General features: G+C 42.5%; 2 protein-coding genes and 1 long non-coding RNA gene across 4 annotated transcripts; 2 read left to right on the top strand and 1 right to left on the bottom strand.

The window, feature by feature from the left end:
* The first annotated feature begins 112 nt into the window (after nucleotides 1-112).
* Nucleotides 113-2,147, top strand: LOC125500208. The gene is made up of 3 exons (XR_007277445.1): nucleotides 113-247; nucleotides 1,469-1,612; nucleotides 1,727-2,147. It is a non-coding gene; the product is annotated as an uncharacterized LOC125500208 (long non-coding RNA).
* Nucleotides 2,148-2,684: 537 nt separating this feature from the next.
* Nucleotides 2,685-8,911, bottom strand: LOC105691627 (elongation of very long chain fatty acids protein). Of its 2 annotated transcripts, none has more exons than XM_012410252.3 (4): nucleotides 8,524-8,911; nucleotides 4,110-4,178; nucleotides 3,369-3,640; nucleotides 2,685-3,250 (listed from the first exon to the last, which is right to left on the bottom strand). In XM_012410252.3, exons 2-4 carry the CDS (start codon nucleotides 4,156-4,158, stop codon nucleotides 2,708-2,710), a joined length of 864 nt encoding a protein of 287 aa, XP_012265675.2. In that variant the 5' UTR covers nucleotides 4,159-4,178; nucleotides 8,524-8,911; the 3' UTR covers nucleotides 2,685-2,707. The 2 variants fall into 2 exon arrangements, with proteins under 2 accessions (XP_012265675.2, XP_012265674.2); XM_012410251.3 differs by having other exon boundaries at nucleotides 4,110-4,181; nucleotides 8,524-8,910.
* A 4,658-nt stretch (nucleotides 8,912-13,569) lies between these two features.
* On the top strand, nucleotides 13,570-20,567 carry LOC105691626 (DNA fragmentation factor subunit beta). The gene is made up of 6 exons (XM_012410250.3): nucleotides 13,570-14,850; nucleotides 14,927-15,031; nucleotides 15,714-15,846; nucleotides 16,587-16,798; nucleotides 16,888-17,564; nucleotides 17,791-20,567. The coding sequence occupies exons 1-6, from the start codon at nucleotides 14,794-14,796 to the stop codon at nucleotides 17,948-17,950; spliced, it is 1,344 nt and encodes a 447-aa protein (XP_012265673.2). The 5' UTR covers nucleotides 13,570-14,793; the 3' UTR covers nucleotides 17,951-20,567.
* Nucleotides 20,568-21,492: the final 925 nt, after the last annotated feature.

Below are 21,492 nucleotides of genomic sequence, written 5' to 3' on the forward strand. Positions count from 1 at the left end.
CGATCACCCGGTCTGGGGGTTGGCGATCATCGATCGGCCCAAGCCATACGCAACGCGCTTTCATGTGCTGAAATAGTGCAATATGTCGACGACTCTATTCATTACAACTTTCCACCGGCGAACCAAAAGTTTCACCGGCTCTTCCTGTAAAAATCCGAAACACAGCGAAAGATCGAAAAAAAACGAAACGATTCAAAAGTTACAACTTGTGGGATGTGAAGAATATACAGTGACCGATGGGATACGGGTAAGTTGACGGCGACTTCATTTTTCACTTATAATAGCATAAATATCACGCACACACACCCGTCTTCCTTGTTTTTTATTTTCATGTACAAAAATTTGCGCCGAACAATCGACGAGTGTCGGGTGATTTTGATTTTTAGATTTGTTTTTCGGATATCCATGTTTTCCTTGCGTCGAAAATTGCAATGCGATTCAATTTTCGACTTGTTTTCGTTCCCGTGTTACCTACGGTAAATTGTATATGAATAAGGTAGGAATAAACCCGAGCGCGCGCTGTACCCATTCGATTATCGTATAATTTATACCGCAGTGGAAAAATATGCCATCAACTTTCTGAATGCAATTCTCGCACAACGGAATACGAGCTTGAGACACATACGACGCACGTGACATTGTTAATCAAGCTCGGTTATTCGCGTTAAATTCTATTAAATTCATACCTACGTCATTCTCCGGTCTTCCGATAATGCGCCGATTAGCGATGTGTACCTGAAATAATAAGCCGTGTCCTAATAAAACAATCTCTTTTTCGAGTCGCGAAAGTTTCAAAAAATTCATTCGTTCGAACGCCGAAGATTTCGGTAGCCGCGGCTTATCGCCATTACCTCTTATTTTTTTCGCAAGTTTGATACACTTGACGCGACATTCATCGAATATTCAGATCGTACGTGTACTTGTTGTACTCGGTTCGAAACTACAGCCTAATAACCCGACTCGCATATTTTTACCATGACAATGTAATTCGAAAGACAGGGACCTCGGACTTTTCAATAGCAAAGTTATCGTGCACGATGTCCGGCGTCTCGTAAGCTCGTCAATATCAACTGTCATTTGCCACGTTGTTCAACTGAGGCGATAACCTGCCAACGTTGCTTTCGAAACGCAGAGACCTGATCCTCGTCGTACCTCCGAGAAGTCTCTTTCTTTCCCTTCACGCAAAAAAGCTCAGAGAAATGGCTTCTTTGAAAAAATTCTGCATACCTGTAGGTGCAATTCTTGCCATCATTCGCCCGGACATTGCCACCTTTACCTCAGGGTAACAAAGCGGAGTGGGTTTTGGGGACATGAAAATCGAAAGTCGGAGCAACTTATTTTTTTGACCTCTCCGGGTTTCGCGGTATCGCTTATCATTTATCGTTTACGCATCGACGCCATCTTCGTTGAACTGAAAATTGGTCGGTTTGTTTTTCCGTATCTTAATCGTTTCATTTTTTCTATGTAGTTTTGAAAACTCCTGTTCAGTACATCGCCGCATACATAGGATTGGGTGACAACAAATAAAATTAACGAATTACCACGCGCATTACATATTCAGCAGACATCGCTATAAGGTCAAGACAGTGAGACCTACGAACCTTGACTTCCGGTAAGCGATATGCAAAGCCTTCCCCCACCATACCTGTAGTTACAATTTTTCTTCACATTAAAATATGGTCATAGATAGAGTTCTTTTGTTCTTTTCTTTTTCTTCGGGTTACAGCTTTTCATTGTAACGTCCAATTACTGTGTTACATGCGTAAATCGCCGGTTCACGTTTTGACCATAGGCGATCTACAAATTTGAAAACCAATCGTGACGGGAGTTCCGAGAGGATAAAGAATTTTCTTGCGCCTGTTGGGAAAATCGATGCTCGCGTCCTTAGTTTGTCTCTCTACTCGATATTACTTTTTGTTTTTTCTTCGTTTTTTATTAGTAAACATTCTTAGAGTAATGTATATAATGTAATTACAGAAATGTAGATAATATACTTATACGTATGCAAGAATTCTGTACAAAAATTTATGTATAATTTGTTTTATTGCAACATCATTTTTGAATTCGACGAGTATACGTTGTTTGCTCGTCTTTCAAAGTCATCGCGTACGAACTATCAATGAAAATCATGCATCGTAAGTTTTTCACCGGTAGTAGAGGACTGAATAATGGAAAAGGAAGTAACTTGGTTCCAAAATTTATTTTTAGAATTGGGCGATCGATTGAATTTAGGAATCGGTTCCCACTCACTTTCTCATCGATTTTATCGGAAGAGAGGTTCGAAAGAGATATTTCTCTCATGAAAATGTCGCTATCGGAATATTGTAACACTAGGGTCGTATTATTTACACGAGTAAACTGGTAACTTGGATGGCAATTGGAATGAATTATTGCAGACTTGCGCGGACTCGGACTTAAATTTTCATCTCAAAATCTGTGAAATTTCTCATCGTTGTTCTCACGGTAGACGTAACCGATCTGTCGTTATATTTTTACGCGCGATCTTAACTAAACGAACTCAATTGTCCGGAGCCAATTACAATGATAATTAATTATTTCATCGTTCATCTCGCGCTCGATAATCATTGCGCGCTCATTACTCGCGATATTCACCGCGAATAAGACGGCTGGAGAGAACGTCGAAATCGATAAGTTAGAGCCCGTTATCTCGAATGTGTAATTGGCAATTTGTTCTAAAAAAAAGTTTTCAATCAGTTTTTAAATTCATAGCTGGCGTCGAACCGTTCGCCAGAGTCTCGCTTTTCGGTAGGTTCTTGCCACTCCTCTCAACGACTGCGATACGTTTCACGTAATTCTTCAGATAAAACGAACCGAACATGTAAAGGAAGGCGCTAGCATTTATCACGAGGAGCATAGCCAAGGGTTTCGGGAAATTGCAATTGGTGAACAATATCTGACCGTTGTGAATTAAAATTATACCAAATTGTACTATTTGGAGCGTAGTCAGGTACTTTTTCCACCAGAGGTACTTTTGTACTTCGGGACCGAGGGCCGCTAGCATGTAATAGGAGTACATTATTATGTGGATGAAAGAGTTTATCACTCCCAACAGAGTCGGGTGACCGCCTGCCACGAATCGTACTCCTATCCAAGCGCAGATCGGCATCATCGAGTGGTGGTACAGATGCAGAAACGATATCTGACGCTGCTTTTTGCGCAGCACGAAGAACACCGTGTCCAATAGTTCGATGAGCTTGCAGATGAAGTAAAGATACACAGCCCTCGCCATCTGGAATTAATGAAAAAGATGTGATTCAAACAGCTGAATTCCATCGCAGTCGCGCCAATCTTGTCGGGCTCCGCGACGAATCGGAGTCGTTGACACGATATTAGATCGTTAAACTCACTCGCATGGCCGACGGACTTTTTGAATAATCAACAGGTTGACACGTGTAGCTGTACTCGTGAAGCCATCCGGACATCAGACCTTCGTAGACGAGGTAGATGCTCAGGAATACTTGGACCAGGTTGTACACCAGGAGGGTCGTCCTCAAGGAGTAGGGCTTCCTATCTTTCATGTATCGTGGCCCGGCCGATACGCTGAAGTAGACGTAGGATACCACGATCGTTATTATCGGCCCCGGACCCGACGCCAGGAACCAGTCGCTGGTTCTCGGATCTGGGAAGTTCGAAAATCGTACAGACAACTCTTTTAAGCTCGTCCGGTTTTATCCGTCAAAAGCATCATTTCTCGATCGTCATTCGTCGGATCGTTCAGGCGATCGCGAATCGACCGTTACGAGTGGAATGATGTTTGGGCAAAAAAAAATGGTGAAAATTTGCGAGCGACGAAGATGATCCTCGCGATAATTTCGTCTTTTTCAGACTCGATATTCAAATGGTTCGCGAGTTAAACGGTCGATCAGCGTCGGTTTTAATTGACGATTGAAAATTGATTATCATACGATTTCGTTATTCTCTATTTATACGTATACATATAGTATATAGTTGGGCATATAATTGACCGCAAAGAGGAAATGATTTATCCAAGCCTTTCGGTCTTTACATCAGCCGGGTTAATAGACTTTTGTCGGAGGTGAATCGTTAATTTCTTTATTTTCATCATTCAACTTTCTAGGTCAATATACCATTCTTGTTGTACATCAAGTCTCGGTACCACTCCAATACGCCCGTCATTTTCAATCACGTACGTACTGCTACTGAAATCATAAAGAATTAAAATAAATTAAATAATTATCAAGCTCGCTCGATTAAAAGTTGCAAGTTCATATCATTGTGTGGCACGTTGTACCGATAACTACGGCTGTACTACACATGTCGTTAAAACCCATGTCATCCCCACGTTACATTCGGTGATGCAATCGATCCGTTTTCTACATCTTTGTCATCGTATTCGATTATCACGTGCTTCGATGACGAAATTCAAACTCGTGGAATTACCCAGGCCTTTTTCGTTCATCTCCCCACCTTTCCATTCGTCAATCGATATAAATACTACCAATATTATGGTATAAATTTATCACAATTCGTATAAATATCTTCAAACTCGTGCATCACTTTTTTTCATTCATTCTCCGACATGAGACTAGATTGACTCGCGTCTGTAAATCGCGCGCTATTATTTCTTTCCCGGGCAGAAAGTTTGACGCGGTATGAATCGGACCAAGTGTGAAGAATTTCCTTGTTTTTCGAGAAAACGACGACTTCGAATTTATTCTATTTTTTCCAAGAGTTATGTACGTTTTGAGAAATTGAATATTTTTACTCTCGCACCGGCATCCGACGCAGACTTTTATCTCGAGTTCTCACGCCTAAGAAGATCTTTCGACGATCGCGATGGTTTTGCATGTTCGAGGTTCAAAGTTTGCGCATCAAAATGGAGACCGCATGTTTCACGTGTTCGTAATAATGAGATAAAAAATAAAACCAATTGCGCCAAGTCTCGTGAACTTTGTTTGCGATTTACCAAAATAACGTAAACGACCCATACATTTTTCTCTAGATTCATATCGTTATTTCTTTGGTATGCGCCCATTAATTTATGTATCGGGTAATAGATCTTATAACGTATTCGTGTATTAAAAAAACAGTTCGTGTGTCTGCGGTATAGGTGAGCCGGGAATTGAGCTCTAATAGGGAACCCGTGAGGGGGGGAATGATCATCAACCTGAATCAGAAATGCCTGAATTAAAAAATCTTCCGTTGGACCGGTAGACGGACGGATATTGACGTTATCGGAGAAACCGAAAAAACGAATAATCGTCCAGCGAACAAAGTGGTTGCGATGGTTATATCGTTCCCTGAGACCATAAATTCCGCACAAATTTGACCAGTAGATTCGACGTACGAGCATAGATACCGATCGCGCTATTGTAGCGTGCATATAACCAAAATCGTATAATTAATACATAACAGTGGTAACTATGTAATTTCACATAATCACATCGTTAGGTGTCCAATCAATTCGCGCGTCCACGGTTATAAAGCTGTCATTTCTTGGATCATTATATCCCCTTTACCGTCTCCCTTCCGCATTTTGTTGCTGCCAAAATTTCACGTTTGCGAACATAAAAAATTATCGCGACACCGGGTATGGGAACGAAGAAGAAACGAATCTTCGACTCGATAATTCTACCGATCCAGAGAAAAAAATCAAAGGAAGGAGGATCGCGACGGCTTGTGTAATATTTGCGAGTTGACGCGGAACAATGTTTTCGTTATTCTTATTAATTTTCCTCGACCGCCTCGAAATATCATTCGGGCATGTAACTGAATTGACGCAAGATCCTGATTCTGACGTGGTTTCGGCCGCAGCTGCGATGCAAGTATACGGCCGATACGCACACCCGTACGATCTGTGCAACTGCCGAGGTATTCGGATATCGAACGAACGTGGAGATGAATGTATCTCAGGAGTGTGCGACCTTGCAGCTATCGTAACGTACGCGCGTGTGCGTGCATTGTATCGCTCGTCGCACAAATAACTTTTGTATGCGAATTCAAAATGACATGAAAAATACATACGAAACGACCAGTGGACACCGGAAAAAGCCATTTCTTTGGATTGCGAGAGTCAAGGCCGAGGGTTTTTCCACATAGATACGTTTTAAACGCCAGCTACGAAAATCAGCCCATCGTACTCGATCGCACCGAGTTATCGAGTCGTAGAATATGCGGTGTACCCCTAATTCGCATTCTTCAGGTGGTACACGTAGAGCGTGACGGTATCGTTGTTTGATTCTCATTTTTGCAATTTATATTTAAATCGAATTACGCCTTGTCGATTGTTGCGCCTACAGGCGACGACTGTAAACGTTCTTCTCTTCTTCCGCTATTAAATCTGCGATTTATAATAATTGCGGTTGCTAATTCGCGGTGCCGCGGCGGTAGGAGCCCGTATAAGGAGACGGTGGAAGTGATTTTTCGAAAAGGGGAATCTCCTCTCTTGTAACAGACTGTAATCATCCTCGATTGAAACATTGTTTTTCCTTTTCATTAACTGTGATTAATCCCAATTTGCGGCCAACGATGTAATGTAACGGACATCAATTAACGACCAAACGGAAGCTGCGGGACAAAATATGAAATGAAATGAGAGAAAATCTCACCCGCGGTTTAGAAAAGTTTTCAGGGTCTTGGGATACCGATTTGCCGGAATGTCGGACACCGCGGTGCAATGACTGGAAATAAATCTGACGATTCCGTTGACACTCGACGTCGTTTCGCACCTGAACATTTTTCAATCGCATGTGACGGAAACATTAAGCCTCCGACCAACTCGGCACGATTCGAAACTCGGAAATCGTATCGCCGAATTGATTCGACGCCGGTCGAGTGGAATGTTCGCTTGTATCCAAAACAATTGCGATGTGTATATTCAAAATTGTTGCCGCGACTGCGTTGTTTTCTGAAACTATCGTTGAAGAACTTGCATATTAAAATATAGCGATGCGCAAGACTTGAAACACTGATCTCTTCTAGCTTACGCCATCGTCGGGATTCCACACCGAAAACTGGAAATATATATGTTGCCTGTACAGTAAATATATGCGGACAAGATTTACAAGCAAACAAAACATTTTTTTCCCTCGTTAATGCGCAAATTCATAAATAACAACCGTGAAAATACCTGCAAGCAGATTCTCAGCGAACATATAGTCGTATCATCGAGGATATTATCTCGGGAAATTTTATTGATTTTCATCACCGTTGTTGTAATTTATGTCTTTTCATTACTCGTCGTTTTCAATAAATTTCCATTACGATATCTCGCTACGACGGACGTATCGTGCGGATCTGATGTGCCCGAGTTTTTCAACCACGTCACATTTCACTTTCACCCGATACGAGCATCTGAATAAAAGTTCAAGTGTATAATTGTTCGCTCATTGCTCCAAGTATTTCCCTCTCTACTTATGCAGCGGTTAAATCGCTATCTGCACCGGCATGTCAAATGGCGTCTAATAGAGGTGTAATTGCGGGTGGTTTGCGAAGAGCCTTGTACGAGTTACGATATTTTGATTAAGTTCGTTTATGCCCCCCCCCCCCCCCCCCCCCCCTCCCCTAGTTTGGTTCGCTAACCGTAAATAATGCGCAAGAGGAAAAGAGAGAAATCTAAAAGTTCGTGCCCTTCGCAAAGGATCGTTGTGCGTATGAAATGCACCAAAAAAAAAAAAAAAAAAACACAAAAGCCAAAGGTAGGCGGCAAGTGCAAATGCTATCTACGCGTGGAACGGAATCTGATCGGTATGGAAATTATCCCTCGGTGCAATTGTTCACAATGTATAGCGATTATATTATAATAATATACCCGAGCAGGCCAGGCATGCGTTACAAGGCGGCGCATTCACCTTACAATATTTATGTTTACAAGGCGCGATTATGCAGAGATATTATACAGATATAGGTAGAATATTAATTTTTGCGTAATTACGTATCCGTCGATATCATAGGGAGAGACGCGTATAGTTACGATTGATCATCTCCATGATGAGAACGCAACCTTCTCTGTACCGTTGGAATTTCGGTCAGGTTCAAAATTTTTTTTACACAATAATCTATCGGGCTAATATACGTATTGCGAAACGAGAATGTGGTCAATTACAATACCGATACTGGGGGAACTCGTCGTTTCTACCACATGCACGAAACACCGTGTCACCTACGACCTACGTACGTACGAATAGTCGAAAGTTGGTATGCACAGCTATCACGCTATTAATTGCGAGAGACGGTGGTCAGGGATAATATTACGTCTAAACTGCCGGGCTAATCGAACGAACGATCGAGAAAAAATAAATATTCAAACGGTCATTCGACGTTTCTTCTCTCTTTCCTACAATCGTACAGGTATGTGCATAAAATATCGGTTAAGGAGAAAGAAGCTAGGTGAGGCATCGACCGAACGGAAGGTCTGACAATTTTTTTCAACACGCGAGATCTTTATTCACAGAAATCCGTTTGATTCGAATGCGGCATTCCGGAAGGACAGGTGAAAATGAAACTACGAGAGGAATAAAAAATGACGAGGTTGCTACTCACTCTTTGGTCAATCACTTTGTCAGATTGAAGGGTTGCATTAACATGAATCGCAAATCGACGTCTTCGGCGACCGAAGTAGCCTTTTAATTTACTATTGTTTGTTTTTTTTTTTCTTTTTCTCTTGTAATCCCGCAACCGATATACGATCGACCGACCTCCCTCCCACCCTTAATAATTGTCGGACGTTGAATTTATCCAGAGGTGGTGCAGCTGGTGCTTCCGATTCGTAACGGGCTGGACCGGTGCCGCAACGATACGACGCTGACTGGCGAACTGAAGAACGATCCACCGAGAACGTCGGAGGACCTTCGACACCCGGCAACTTATTTCTAACAATAAGTCAAGATGCTCGCAGCTGTAGCGGTTCTTTACGTTCGGGGAAATCTCTTCAGGTAGGTAGGAGGAGGTGGGAACCGAGAACAGCACCGCTCCTCTTGCAGAAACGGTTAGAACGCCGGACCTCTCTCTGTACCGAGGAGCCCGCTTGGAGTTGTTTCCAACGATTCCTCTTTATCTATTTATCACCCCTTCCATATTTGCCCGAATCAAAATGCGTTCGAAACTCGCTACCAGTTTCGTCTTTATCGCAAGTTTATCGATGTTTCAAAAGTCGTCCGGCGTCCACTTTGCTGCGACACGTGAACGCAACAATCTTTATCCAATCCTCGTATTTTCCTCATTTCGTTTGCTCTTCGTTCGTGGCACCTCCGAGCGATCAGTGATCGACTCCTCCTCATCCGGTCACTCCGGTTGATTATTGCGTATGGAGCTGGTTGCACGTCAGAAGAAGTGTAATATTTTTAGAAAATTCTTCATATTTCCTATTCAAGAGGAGGATTATGATATTTTTAATTATGAAATCCGGAGGTTTGAGGAGCTTATGAGGAAGAATGGTAATTTGCGGTGGCGTTTCGTTCTACGTGTGGTCGGTTTCTATTGCATATACGGTATATGGGCAATGACTAGTGCGGAATAAAACGAGACGAAACTAAAAGTGGAATGCACAACTATATTTAGGTATACAGAAGACTGTGCAGCACACGCCGAAAATATCAAGTCCTAAGATTGCAGCGTTGAATCCTGTTTTGGAATCATGATGCATTATAATAATGTGCGTTATTGTTGTTGTTTTGGCCGTTTATCTCGCGATAATCCACGATCACGGTCTAGAGTCTGGATGCACAGTGTTTGCAGCCGGATCGAATGATCGCATTTTTTTCACTCTTCGTCTCGACGAGAAAACAACATTTGTTGTCGTTGAATCGAGAGCCGTTGAATTATTTGGAAATTTTGATACTCGTGTATTCCAGGTGAGGGTCAGGCAAGGATCGTCTTCTAGTCTCCGCTAATATATCGGTGAAAAAATTCACCCGACCTCCTCCAGAGTCCTTTCGTAGTCGCCGACAATCGAGAATGCATAATTCGATAAAAGGCACGCTTTCAAGTTTTACATAATTGATTTTTTTTTCAAATTTTGCATTACGTTTTTTATCTTACTATTTTCTTCTCCTACCGAGAACAAAGAAGTATGTGCAAACGATATTAACGTCATCGTGAAATTCAAATCAGTACATTATAATATGGCTAGCTGGCTCGACAAACAACTAGATGTACGTGTATTTGTAAAGCGAATTATTACCGATTGTACGTTTCGAACGGGCATAATTGATTCATCATCGAGTATTTAGGTCCTATGTACATATTCGCATCGCTCTGTGGATTTAATAATTACGAACTGAAAATTCGGAGCTGATCCAGGAACGAAAGGAACGGAGAAAAACATGCTAATTAATGAGCGATGTGTTATTGCTTTACATACGGTAAACCTTCGTTCACTTTTTCGAACAATCGTTCAATTCAATCGATGAAATTTTCGTTTTTCACATATTCAACGAGCTACACATGTACAATTAGTCGGGTCAATCAACATCGGTACAGATACGTCGTCCGTCGATCGATTTAATCGCCTGAAAGGTATTCAAAAATGCAACGATCGGAAACAGAAATGAAAACGCGCGCGGCGACGAGGGGTCTTGTACTTGCATCTTCTAATTTGCGATTCATGAGAAATTTTGCGTCAATCGTCACACGATTCAATATCAACCGCATACACGTACGGTACCGTTGCATTTATGACGCGTGTACGTGTCAGTTTTCATTTTCTTTGAGTTTGTACCTTTCCTTTCCTTTTTTTTTGTTTTGTTTTTTTTTTCTCTTGTTCTATTCCTTTCTCTATTCCACACGGGTATTTTTTTGATTGGTCATTGCGATTTTCAAAACGATTTGCAATTTTACGTACATTATAATACGCAAATACCGCAGCACCGGATTGCGTAGAACTACGTCATATTACAAATGAGCCGTTATAGCGAAACTCGATAATGAATAATTACCATCGAATGCATTTCCTTATGAAATTTAGATTTCGCGAATTATCGCCGATTGACTATTCAACGGGATATCGTGGCTCTTCCCTTGCAAATTTTTTTCACGAAGAAAGCGGATCTTGGAACGACGAGGGACGCGAGGAGGTGCAAGTCCCACCGTCAGTTTTCACGGTCAACCGGAACGTGGAATAAGACTTTGGTTCAAAGTTCTAAATATTCGAACCTGTTTTCGCTCGTCCATTACGAACGCGATCTTCAGAAATCCCCCGATTCGCGGGACGATAAATTGACCAGGCGGAGTTCGCATCGGGGGACTCGAATAACCAGGAATTGTTTCACCTCGCTTCATTTTTTCCTCCCTTGAATATTGTCGACAAAACTGCGAACCATAAAGATATAATTACGTATATTCGGCGAACAGTCGGGTTGCTCCAATCTATCAGAGCTATCGTACCGGATCAGGTGTTGGAAAACCCGGGGGACCGGGAGAATTATTTGAAAAAAAAATTCATTCGGTTCATCATATGATACGTACATATGTAACTATAAGTGTACGAACTTGCGTCATGCTCACGCGTAACGAAGTGTTATCGAGAAATTGTACCACTAAAAATCGTAGCTTCGATTTTTTCAGCCCATAGCACGGATGTATCGAACACCGTAGGTAATATGCCGAATAATACAACGATGTTTGTTGAGCAATAGCGAAAGTCCGAGTCTTACAATTAGTTTTATGGGCGCGCTGCAGCAGCAGCTGAAATTATCGAGACGTTATGATTCTGCGCGCTCCTGCGGCACCCGAAGCCCGGTTCGATCGTTACGATACGTACACCAAGATCTATTAGAATAACGATACTCTTTATCCGCACATATATGTATGTCGCGATTATGAAAAGAAATGAAACGGCGGTGGGTACATTCAAACTTTACATCTAGTTTGCAGTAGTCTTTGCGAAAACCAGGTCAAACGTCACGAGGATAGACCTTGGCCCAATAATTTCGTACGATTAGCTGGAGATTTTTTGATTTCGGATAGAATTGCGGCGAAACAATAGATATTTTCGTTCATCCTCCCCTCGCGACGAGTCGGTCGATCGCGGCGTCTCTCCGAGGTAATCTTTGTGTGTTTTCCGCGTCGCGAGATTGCGAAGGGTAGAAAAATCGAGAGGACGCGTCGTCGCGAAACTCGCGAGATATTGTCCGATCGATTCGCGACGGCCGATTGGATTATATTTGTAATTTTCGTAGAACAACGTCGAGGTCATTTCTTCATCTTTGTCGTTTCGCTAACCAAATCATATCTTCAATCTCGGAGATTATCGGCACCCCTCGTCGCCTTCTTCTTCGACGTAATAATCGTTATTACAACGCCAAGCGACTTCAGCTTCGAACTCGTAACTTTGCTTTCACTTTGTTCTCTCGGTATTACAACGAAACGATGATCGTGTCGCAAAGTGAGTGGATCGACTACGGCTCCATTTCTATCCCAAACGAGCTGCTGTAGTGAGTATTAATCGACAGGGGCGACGATGATTGGAGTTGTAACGTCGATTCGATCCTCGTTATCTTTGTCACGCGTCATATACGCGGTATCTTCGCGGGACGCGGAATATTGTTTTGCTTCCGTGTACGTAGTTCTTTCGTGCGTTGATGTTGCTTTTTGGTTTTCTACCATTTTGAGTTTGAAGAATCGCCGCAGTTTATCACAGTCGTCGCACAGGAATCGAATAATTCCTTGTACGAGAACGTGCGCGAAATGGCAAAGCGAGTCTAGCGAACGAATCGCTTGACCTTATCGCTGACCAGAAACATCCCGATCCGTAACTCGCACATGGCCGACAGATCCTACAACGGGATCCGACCATGAGGTGCGTCCGATTGGAGGATCACGGTAAATAGAATAGGCTGAAAAATCGATTACCCGTTAACCCGTATCTCTCCATATTTGTGCCTTCCGGTTGTCTTTAATTTCTTCTTCTTCTTTTTCTTCTTCTACCTGTTCTGACACAAAGGTGCCGAACTTTGTATTCCTATATACTCGCTGAAGTGTCGTGACTCGTTTGCAGCACACCAACCACCAACATCTAGGTATGTCCTTATCGGTTCAAAATGATCCAGTCACGTGCTTCAAGTACTCATTTTTTTACTTGGGAACTACCTATGAGTAGATCTTATTGTCAGTAGATAAAATCCACCATGCGTGCGCGTTGGATATTTTTCGATGATGGGGTCGAAGAAATAAAGAAAATTTTGTATGTTATTCTGATGTATCTTGATCTCAGGAATACGAATTCCTAAGTTGAATTGGTCTATCTGAAAAATTGATCGTGTCATGCCTAATTTTTCACTTTTTGGAGCAGAAAAATTGAGATATCTCGATGGGAAAAATTCGTAGCTCAATTTGGCCAACGGATTCGTGTTTCTGGGGTCAAAATACACTGGAAAAGTGTCCTACAACCGATTTTAAAAATACTTTATTTTTGGCCCAAAAATCGAAAAAATCCAAAGGGGTACCCCTTGGAGTTTTTTCGATTTTGGGGTCAAAAATCAATTTTCTTTTGTTTGGGGTTTTATATGCTATTCTTATGTATTTTGATCTCAGGAATCCGAATCTGAAAGCCAAATTGGTCTACCTATAAAATTGATCGAGTTATCGACTTTTCGAAGCAGAAAAATTGAGATATCTCGGTGGGAAAAAATCGTAGCTCAGTTTAAGAGACGGATTTTTGTTCCTGAGGCCGGAACACATTAAAAGACCGTCATACGATCGATTTTCAAAATACTTCAATTTTTTATTTAGGGTTGTCTATGGTATTCCCATGTATTTTGATCTCTGGAATCCAAATGTTGGGCGAATCGGAGGATACATTTTGTTTAGGGTAATACGAAAAATTGAGACTTCTATCATGACGCCTGACGCACGTTCTCCGAGGTCAGCTTCTCGATATTCTCATGTCGGAGATAAAATGAGAGTTTAGAAGTGGAACGAAAAAGTGAGAGTAATTCTGAGGCTGTAACCCATACCGGGCCGAGCGACGGTTGCCGAGCGTATCGGTGATCTCGATATTCTTGCGTATAATAACGGATCTGCCGATACTCTCGGTTCTGAAAATAAAGGAGAAGGAACCGAAAAACCGGATATCTGAGTAAACATCAAGTGCGTCAAAAGATATCGACTAGACTCGAGGATTCCGCTCGTCTGCATAGCGGGCGTCCGCTGCTTTCGGAGTCGTCGGAATCCCTGCGCCATCACGAGAGCAGCTGCTAGACGAGGTTCTCGAGGAAGGCGAGGTATCAACGTTGTGACTGCGATTGCGCGGAATACGGGTGATACCGTAGACCCGACGAAACCACGGACGAGAGAGAGTTCCCCGTTCTGGTCATCCTCGTCGGGAATACGACGCGCGGCAAGTCTTTCGCTCGTCGTGCATCCGCGTCGCTTTGTGTCGAGTGCATTCCTTTTCTCGATCCTCCGCATTCTCGCATCCCGGAAATCCCCCTTCCCCCTTCCCCGTTCAGTGCGTGGGCCGATTTTTCGTTCGCATATGTTACCATTTTTCGCGATTCACCGCGAATGACTCCGCGTCTCTCTTCCAAATTCTCTCAATCAGCTCGCTCGCTATGAATGAAAACCTCTGATAAGGAGCTTCGTGCGACACCGCCGACGATAAACAGCTGGTCGAACGGTTGTGTTGTGCGACGGACGAGTGTACGGAGTCTACGAAACCGTCGCGACCTTCCACCGCTACAATAACAACACCCGCGTGCGGAGGTGAGATAAACACATCGGCAAGGCCACGCTCGCGGTTGCCAGAGAGACGCCGATTTATGTTCCGGATATCGAGGACCCCGTACCGATAACTAACAGAGAGGAAGAGGCGTTATGTCGATTTTCATCAATTGTTTGAGGAAAATGACCAGGGGATCGAACGAGAAGGAGGTAGTTCGATCGAACGCGCGACGGAGCTAATTGTAAGAAGGACGCGATTCGATTGTTTTTACTCTTCTGCTTGCAGGTACTCAAGGGCTACAAAGTCACGAACGTTGATCGCACGAGGAGGTTCGGGGTGGCTTGTCGGGATCTCCAAGAATTGAAACGCAAGGGTTGCGCCAAGCTCAACGTGAGTGTCCATCTGGATATTGATCTCACCGAACGATCATTGTAATTGCTGAAACGAGTTGATCGAAAATTAAATCCACGAATCATTCCGTTCTTCTCGCTATTCTGATTTATTACCGGAGTTTCGCGATTCGAACCATGGTTGGAATTATTTTCAATCGTTCGATACGCGTGCATATACCTGTATCTGCGTCGTGTCCCAGTTCGCACGGCACAGCGTCATCGTCGTGACCTCAAAATGCAATTGCATCGGGGTCCACGCTATTCCGCGTACCGCCGTCACCTACATCTCTGAGCGGAGTAAAGCGCACGGCGAGCGCGTCGCCACGCCGCGCTCTATCGACTCGTCCGGGTCGCAGCAGCTCGGGGTGCGTCACGTGAGCTTTGATTTTTTGAATCTCAATGTCAGGGCCAACGGGATTGCGGCGCGGACCGCTTGCCGCGCGACTTCCAATCAGGATCCCAATCAGGATTCGGAATCAAGCGCCCGGATGATACAGCCGGGCAAATTTGAACAACCTCCGACAAGGGGAATTGTTAATCGAAAAATGTGAATTCGGAACTTTGATACGGGGGGAAACGCTTTTTGTTCATCGCATTTTCTCTCCCCTTTTTTTCATCATCCACAAATCCGTAAAATGGTAATCCATAAATGAATAATGAGATTTCGTTCACGTTTTTAGATCCCAAAAGAGGAACAAGAATACGTCACGGTCTGCCTAGCGGACGGTTCTCTTATCGACGACGAATATTTTTTGACCTTAGAACCGCAGACTATCCTAATTCTTCAAAAAAAAGGGGAAAAACTTCTGTCAGGTTGGTGATCGTAACGTCATTAAAATCGTTCATACCTCCATATCATTTATCAAGTGATATTTTTGGCGATTTCGCCACTTGACACACCGCCGTGATACAGCGAATCGTTCGTCGATCGTTGACCGTTCGATCGTAAGTTGTCAAACTTGCTACGAGTTCATCTCCTCGAAGTGACGAAGCGAATTCATCGGAAGATGATCGATCGTTAAATTTTGACGAGACAGCTCTGCTTTGCACCGAGCAGATTGTCCAAAATAACAGATAATCGGAACCGCGGGCGTGCTTTGCAATTATTTTTTCGATATCGACCTCTGTCAGTTGCGAATCGAAATAGTAACAAGTGTATCAGGAGTATCTAGAAACGGAAAATGGGAGAGTGAAAAAAAAAAAAAACGCATGAGCATGAGGAGTGAAAAGGCCAACGGCCGAAAATAACCCGATTAAAGGGATCAAAGGACAACGAGTCGGCATTGTCGAGTAATTATAATTTCTTAAGAGGCGTGACCCACTTACTATTCCCATATATATATATTCGATCGACGAATTACGAATTACCTCGCGATTTCGCATCCAGACCATCGGCCTCTGATCAAATCGTGGGTGAGCTTAACATCCGTTCGATTCAATGCTAATTAAACACAACGTGTCCATTAGCATCGCCTGCAGCTCTGCCGTATCATCGATTCTCTATACTCGATTCACGATATCGTACTCATGCCCCTCTTGTAACCACGCTACAGATGCCGACATACTCTACAATACTCTGCGCCGGGTCAATTTGGAGTTCATTACGACCGGGGACGCCGTATCGAAGTTTCTATCCGCAAATCTAAAGTCGAAAATCGCCACCCTTAACAGGGCCCTCCAGAGGGACGACTCGAAAACTTTACTCAGTACGCGGAACGAGCATCCGGAATGGTTCGCGAATCTCGACACTACTGCGAACACCAAGGTAAGTAGTTGAAGTGGAGTGTTACACTGCGAGTGATTTTCCGCTTTCGATATTTACGCACCAATTGTACGAGCTTTCGAACTTTCCAGGAGGCTTACATGCACCGCAGATGCCAGGACAGGTTTCGCGGCTACCTCTACAAAACGATCGATCAAATCAAAAATTCGGACGTATATGCAAAGAACGAGAAAGCCCGACGTCACCTCACTCACGCGATCGCATTCTTCAAGCTCAAATTGAAGCAGGATCATTGCCTGGGTTTTTACTTCGACCGGAGCTACGCAAAGGGCGACAACGGCGGCAAACCAGAGCGATCGAACGCCATCAACGAAGGCCAGGACGAATCCGATGACCCGAATTCTTTCATCTGTCGCTACGATCATTGTCCTTGCAGAATCGATCTCGTCGGCGTTTCGAGGTTCAATAAAAACATCGATGATATTCTGTCGGAGTTTTTCAGTCCGACCGACGAAGAAACGAAGTTCGGCGAAGAAACCGACGACGACGAGACGGACGCGAGGACGATGCACTCCCCTGCCAAGAAACTCAAGGACAACGACGAGGCGCGAGACGATGCTCTTTGTCCTTATAAAATCGAAAAGATCGACGATCGGTCGATGACCGCTCTTTGTGACGCTAACGGGGAGTTCAAATGTGCGGGTGTTTGGAACGCGGAACGTTGCGGTTACTCCGGAATGCACTGTATCAATCCTTACAGATCTTACGAAGAATTGATTCTCTTCTCGACCTGGAACTTCGATCACAGGTGAGCAAGGTCGAATCGTTTTATCCCGCGTTGCGGGAATTGTGTCGGGAAAATATTCGCGACGGGGACGAAAAGCGTGCGATCCATTCTATGAACAAACCATCGTTGTACTTACCGATTTCGTTCGTTCCTTTTGGTCGTCAAAGAGAGTTCGAGGGTCCGCCGTCGCTTCCATATTCCTCTTCACTTTTAGGATGCCAGTTGAGTTTTGTGTATTTATTTTCAGGATCGAACGGTCACGAACGCTGGTACCCAACCTGCTGAAAGCTTCGGAGCAGGACGCAATAAGCCAAAGAGATATAAGAATTTTTTACGATGATATATTTACCGTTAAGAATTTACGACTCGTGCATATCGTATGCCACGACAAAGGGTCACACAAATAGTGAGCCTAGGATTAACGCAGTCGAGGAGAACACCGAACGAATTCGAGACATGAAAGAAATAATCAAAATAGCTTTAAAAATATCTATATAGTATAAAAACGATAATGGTCATTCCTCGAGTGACGGATATACCACTGTATTTATTATATTAGAAGTTGAAATTGTTAATGTTAACTATTAGTTGAGAAATTAGCTGAATATACATATATACATTATATATTTATATATGTTATCGATTATGTTGCAAAATAACATGTGATATTATACGTTTACTGCCAAGTAAGAGAATCCTGACTTCGAACTAACGACAGAAAAAAACGCAATTATTGCGTAAAACATGTATACGTTCGCTATTAAACCATCTCCACGTTAATAGGCACCCGGACGAATAGCGAAGAATGATTAGTCAACGAAGCATTTGAAAGAGAGAAAAAAAAAAAAACACCTATGATCACATTTACAAAATGACTATTCAAAAATTATGCGCAGGAAAAAAAATGATTATGTAAATACGATCATATGCGAGGGATATAGAAGAGTATGAGTAGGTAGGAAAAAGTGGGTGCGGGTTGAAAGATAAATCATCGATATTGAAAAGTATAAATTTTCACAAACAGCTTTTCACAAAAGATTCGATAAAAGTGACCGAGTTCAGGGGTAAAAGAATTTCATTAAAGGAAAAACGATGCGACGAAATGGGTTGAGAGAACAAAAAAATGGAGATAAGAAGGAAGATGTAAATATCATTGAAACACCCTCTGTTACTTCTACCGTTTGTTTCTTCGAAAATGAAACTATATTTAAAAACTTGCGGAATATATTCGTTCTACTTTCGAAGTGAGGTTCCTCTTGCTCAACGGTGAAACAATTCTAAACCCATGACGCGGTGCTGCGATTACGATACTGACGATTAGTTTCTAAACATAATGTATCATACGAAGAACAGGCTAAAGAGATGACAAAAACCATCGCGATCCGTATGAAATAACAAATTTCAACGAAATCATCCGCGACGCGATTGGAGATAATAAATAATAATCCTCTTGTAGCGTTAACAGGGTGCTAAAAATAACCGGCAGCACAGGGGCCGCCGTATAAAAGTATATATATATATGTATAGCGAACTCCGATAAACGTTCGAAAAACCGAATCTGAAATTAGAAGCGTTTATTCTAACTGGAAAAAAAGTTCTGATATTTATATTATTATACATGCAAGAATTGCAGACTTAAATACTGTGAATATTTAATTGATAATGATCTAATGAATAATTCTATGTACTCGTTAGTGGAGATAAACGTTCAAGGTGATGATATCAATTCTATTTATTGTTATGAATCGTCGTCGGAAGAACCGAAAAAAAAAAAAAAAAGGTTGGCACCCATTCGTGCCGCGTGAGACTTCAGCGGTATTTATTCTTGCTCTACGCTGTAATAAATATTTAACAAAGAGACTGATGTAATTGAGACTAACGATCTATTAGACGAGTCTGTTCGGATGTTCTTTGAGAAAACGTTTAGCACATCATTCAACTGAAGATGCATGAATATGATCCATAATACGTGGGTGACACCGACGTGATAGAATGCCCCGGATAAATGGTCAAAATTAATATGATAAAATTCTCGCCCAGTTGTCAATGATCCGAACGATACTCGGGCAATTTCGAACATCGCGATCCAACGCACTCATTTTCATCGATTCACACGCGAATCCTACTCCGGTGAATTCGCTTATCCGCGCTACCGACCTCTCCATTTCGCGAAGCATATAACTACATTTATTATCCTCCTCTTCTTCTTCTTCTTCTTCTTCTACCGAATCTATACTTCTTCCTCTTCTTCCTCTTATCCTTCTGCTATACATACACCGCTGCGAACCGCGCTTCTGACAATTTTACATTTCATTCCCGATCCCACATTTTTACCCTCAAAGTCCGTCTCCCCTTCTTTGGTACATTACAGTCTGCATGATCTCCGGTAAAATCCCGCACTACGTCGATTATTCTTAATTTTCATTGAAAAGCTACCGACTACCACTTGTGAGTGGAGCCTTGAAGATACGGATGAATAAACGGGATACCTATATTCTCAGTTTATGTACCGTAAATAATTTAAATTGTATTTATATCACTCCGTGTAACTTTATATTGATTCGAAGTTGCGAATAACTCTTATCTTGTAATGACTTAAGTTTGGCTTTTACGCGGAGACTAGCATTGCTAATGGCGTTACTTTGATATTAGTCGAAGCCTACGGCCATCGATTTATTCTCGATTTTCGGACCAAAAATCAGAATTATTCGAACGACCTTATTGAAAAAAAAAAATAAAATAAAGAAATAAAGCAAACTAAGGGGATGTTTTATTAGAGAGGATATTCCGGCAACGGAACTCCCGAAAACTTTGAATCAGTTTCAAAAGTCCGCGAGAGATCATGAGATAAAAAATAAAAGCGCAATATTTTTCGTCTTTATATGATGTAGGTATATGATACATAGTATTTTTCCATTGTGTATACCTATATTATATAATAAATATATATGCATACATACATGTGTAATAACCGATGAATGTACACGCTGTGACGTAGATGAATATATTTTAGTTACTCAAAAATCTTTGTCTCCGGTCTTTCTCTCAACAGAGATGAAAAAATAATACCCTCTCTCCTAGAAATGTTCGAGACCCTCGCCTTCTGTCCGGGACGATTTGAACGGCCCACCTCGGATGTACACGGGCGCTTCTTGTTTCTGGTGAGTGGACCAGTCAAACTCATCGTCAGTCGCGGCACACGACAAACAACCCGCCACACGTACGACGGCAATCAAATAATTTAATTTCAAAGCACAAGCCCGGGCAAAGAGGAGGCTGCGACGACGAGAGACGGAGGAATTTTTCCAATCCCATGGGAACCATAGCTAGGCGAGATTTTATAATTTTCAAAAATTCATCGCTATTCGTTGGAAATAATAAACGGAGAGTAAGTAAGAGATGCAGACGAAGGCCAATAATCGAATAGGTCCCGCGTGCGGTAAATCCCGTGGGATGACGATGTGTGGGAAATTTTAGCTCCGTCGGATCACCCTATTTTTGCAAGGACCAACAACAGCTGTCGCCGTACCATACTCGGGAGGCACCTATGCGGAGGATATCCTTCGATGCGGATAATACATGAATTATGTATGTGGACGTACGAGTGTGTGCGTCGTATAAATACGACAATAACGATAATAATAATATAAGAAAATCGTTTCTAAATAAATTTTCATTTCACACTCGAGTTGATTTTCACGGTCGGGCGAGCGGGTCTGGTACGATGGTTGGTCGAGGCGCAAATTGCCTCCGCAATATGTTGCCGATTGCATAAGTATAATCTAAAATCTGAAATCAATATCGAAGGACGAAACTACGCGCCGACATACCTATATACATTATGTGGAAACCGAAATGCCTGGCGGGTAGAAAAAAAAAAAAAAAAAAAAAAAACAGAAAATGAAAAAAAAACAGAAATAGCAGAAAAAAGATATACGGGAGGGGGAGG

The sequence above is a fragment of the Athalia rosae genome, chromosome 1 (assembly GCF_917208135.1).
Source record: "Athalia rosae chromosome 1, iyAthRosa1.1, whole genome shotgun sequence".
Lineage (NCBI taxonomy): Eukaryota > Metazoa > Arthropoda > Insecta > Hymenoptera > Athaliidae > Athalia > Athalia rosae.

What these genes read in the sequence shown, in the direction of transcription:
- LOC105691627 (XM_012410252.3), bottom strand. Translation starts at nt 4,158, where the DNA reads ATGACGGGCGTATTGGAGTGGTACCGAGACTTGATGTACAACAAGAAT. An exon ending in CTTGATGTACAACAAGAATG is followed by an intron (nt 3,641 to 4,109) that starts GTATATTGACCT and finishes CGAACTTCCCAG; the next exon opens with ATCCGAGAACCAGCGACTGG. An exon ending in AAAGTCCGTCGGCCATGCGA is followed by an intron (nt 3,251 to 3,368) that starts GTGAGTTTAACG and finishes CATTAATTCCAG; the next exon opens with ATGGCGAGGGCTGTGTATCT.
- LOC105691626 (XM_012410250.3), top strand. Translation starts at nt 14,794, where the DNA reads ATGTCGATTTTCATCAATTGTTTGAGGAAAATGACCAGGGGATCGAAC. An exon ending in GGGGATCGAACGAGAAGGAG is followed by an intron (nt 14,851 to 14,926) that starts GTAGTTCGATCG and finishes TTCTGCTTGCAG; the next exon opens with GTACTCAAGGGCTACAAAGT. An exon ending in ACACTACTGCGAACACCAAG is followed by an intron (nt 16,799 to 16,887) that starts GTAAGTAGTTGA and finishes CGAACTTTCCAG; the next exon opens with GAGGCTTACATGCACCGCAG.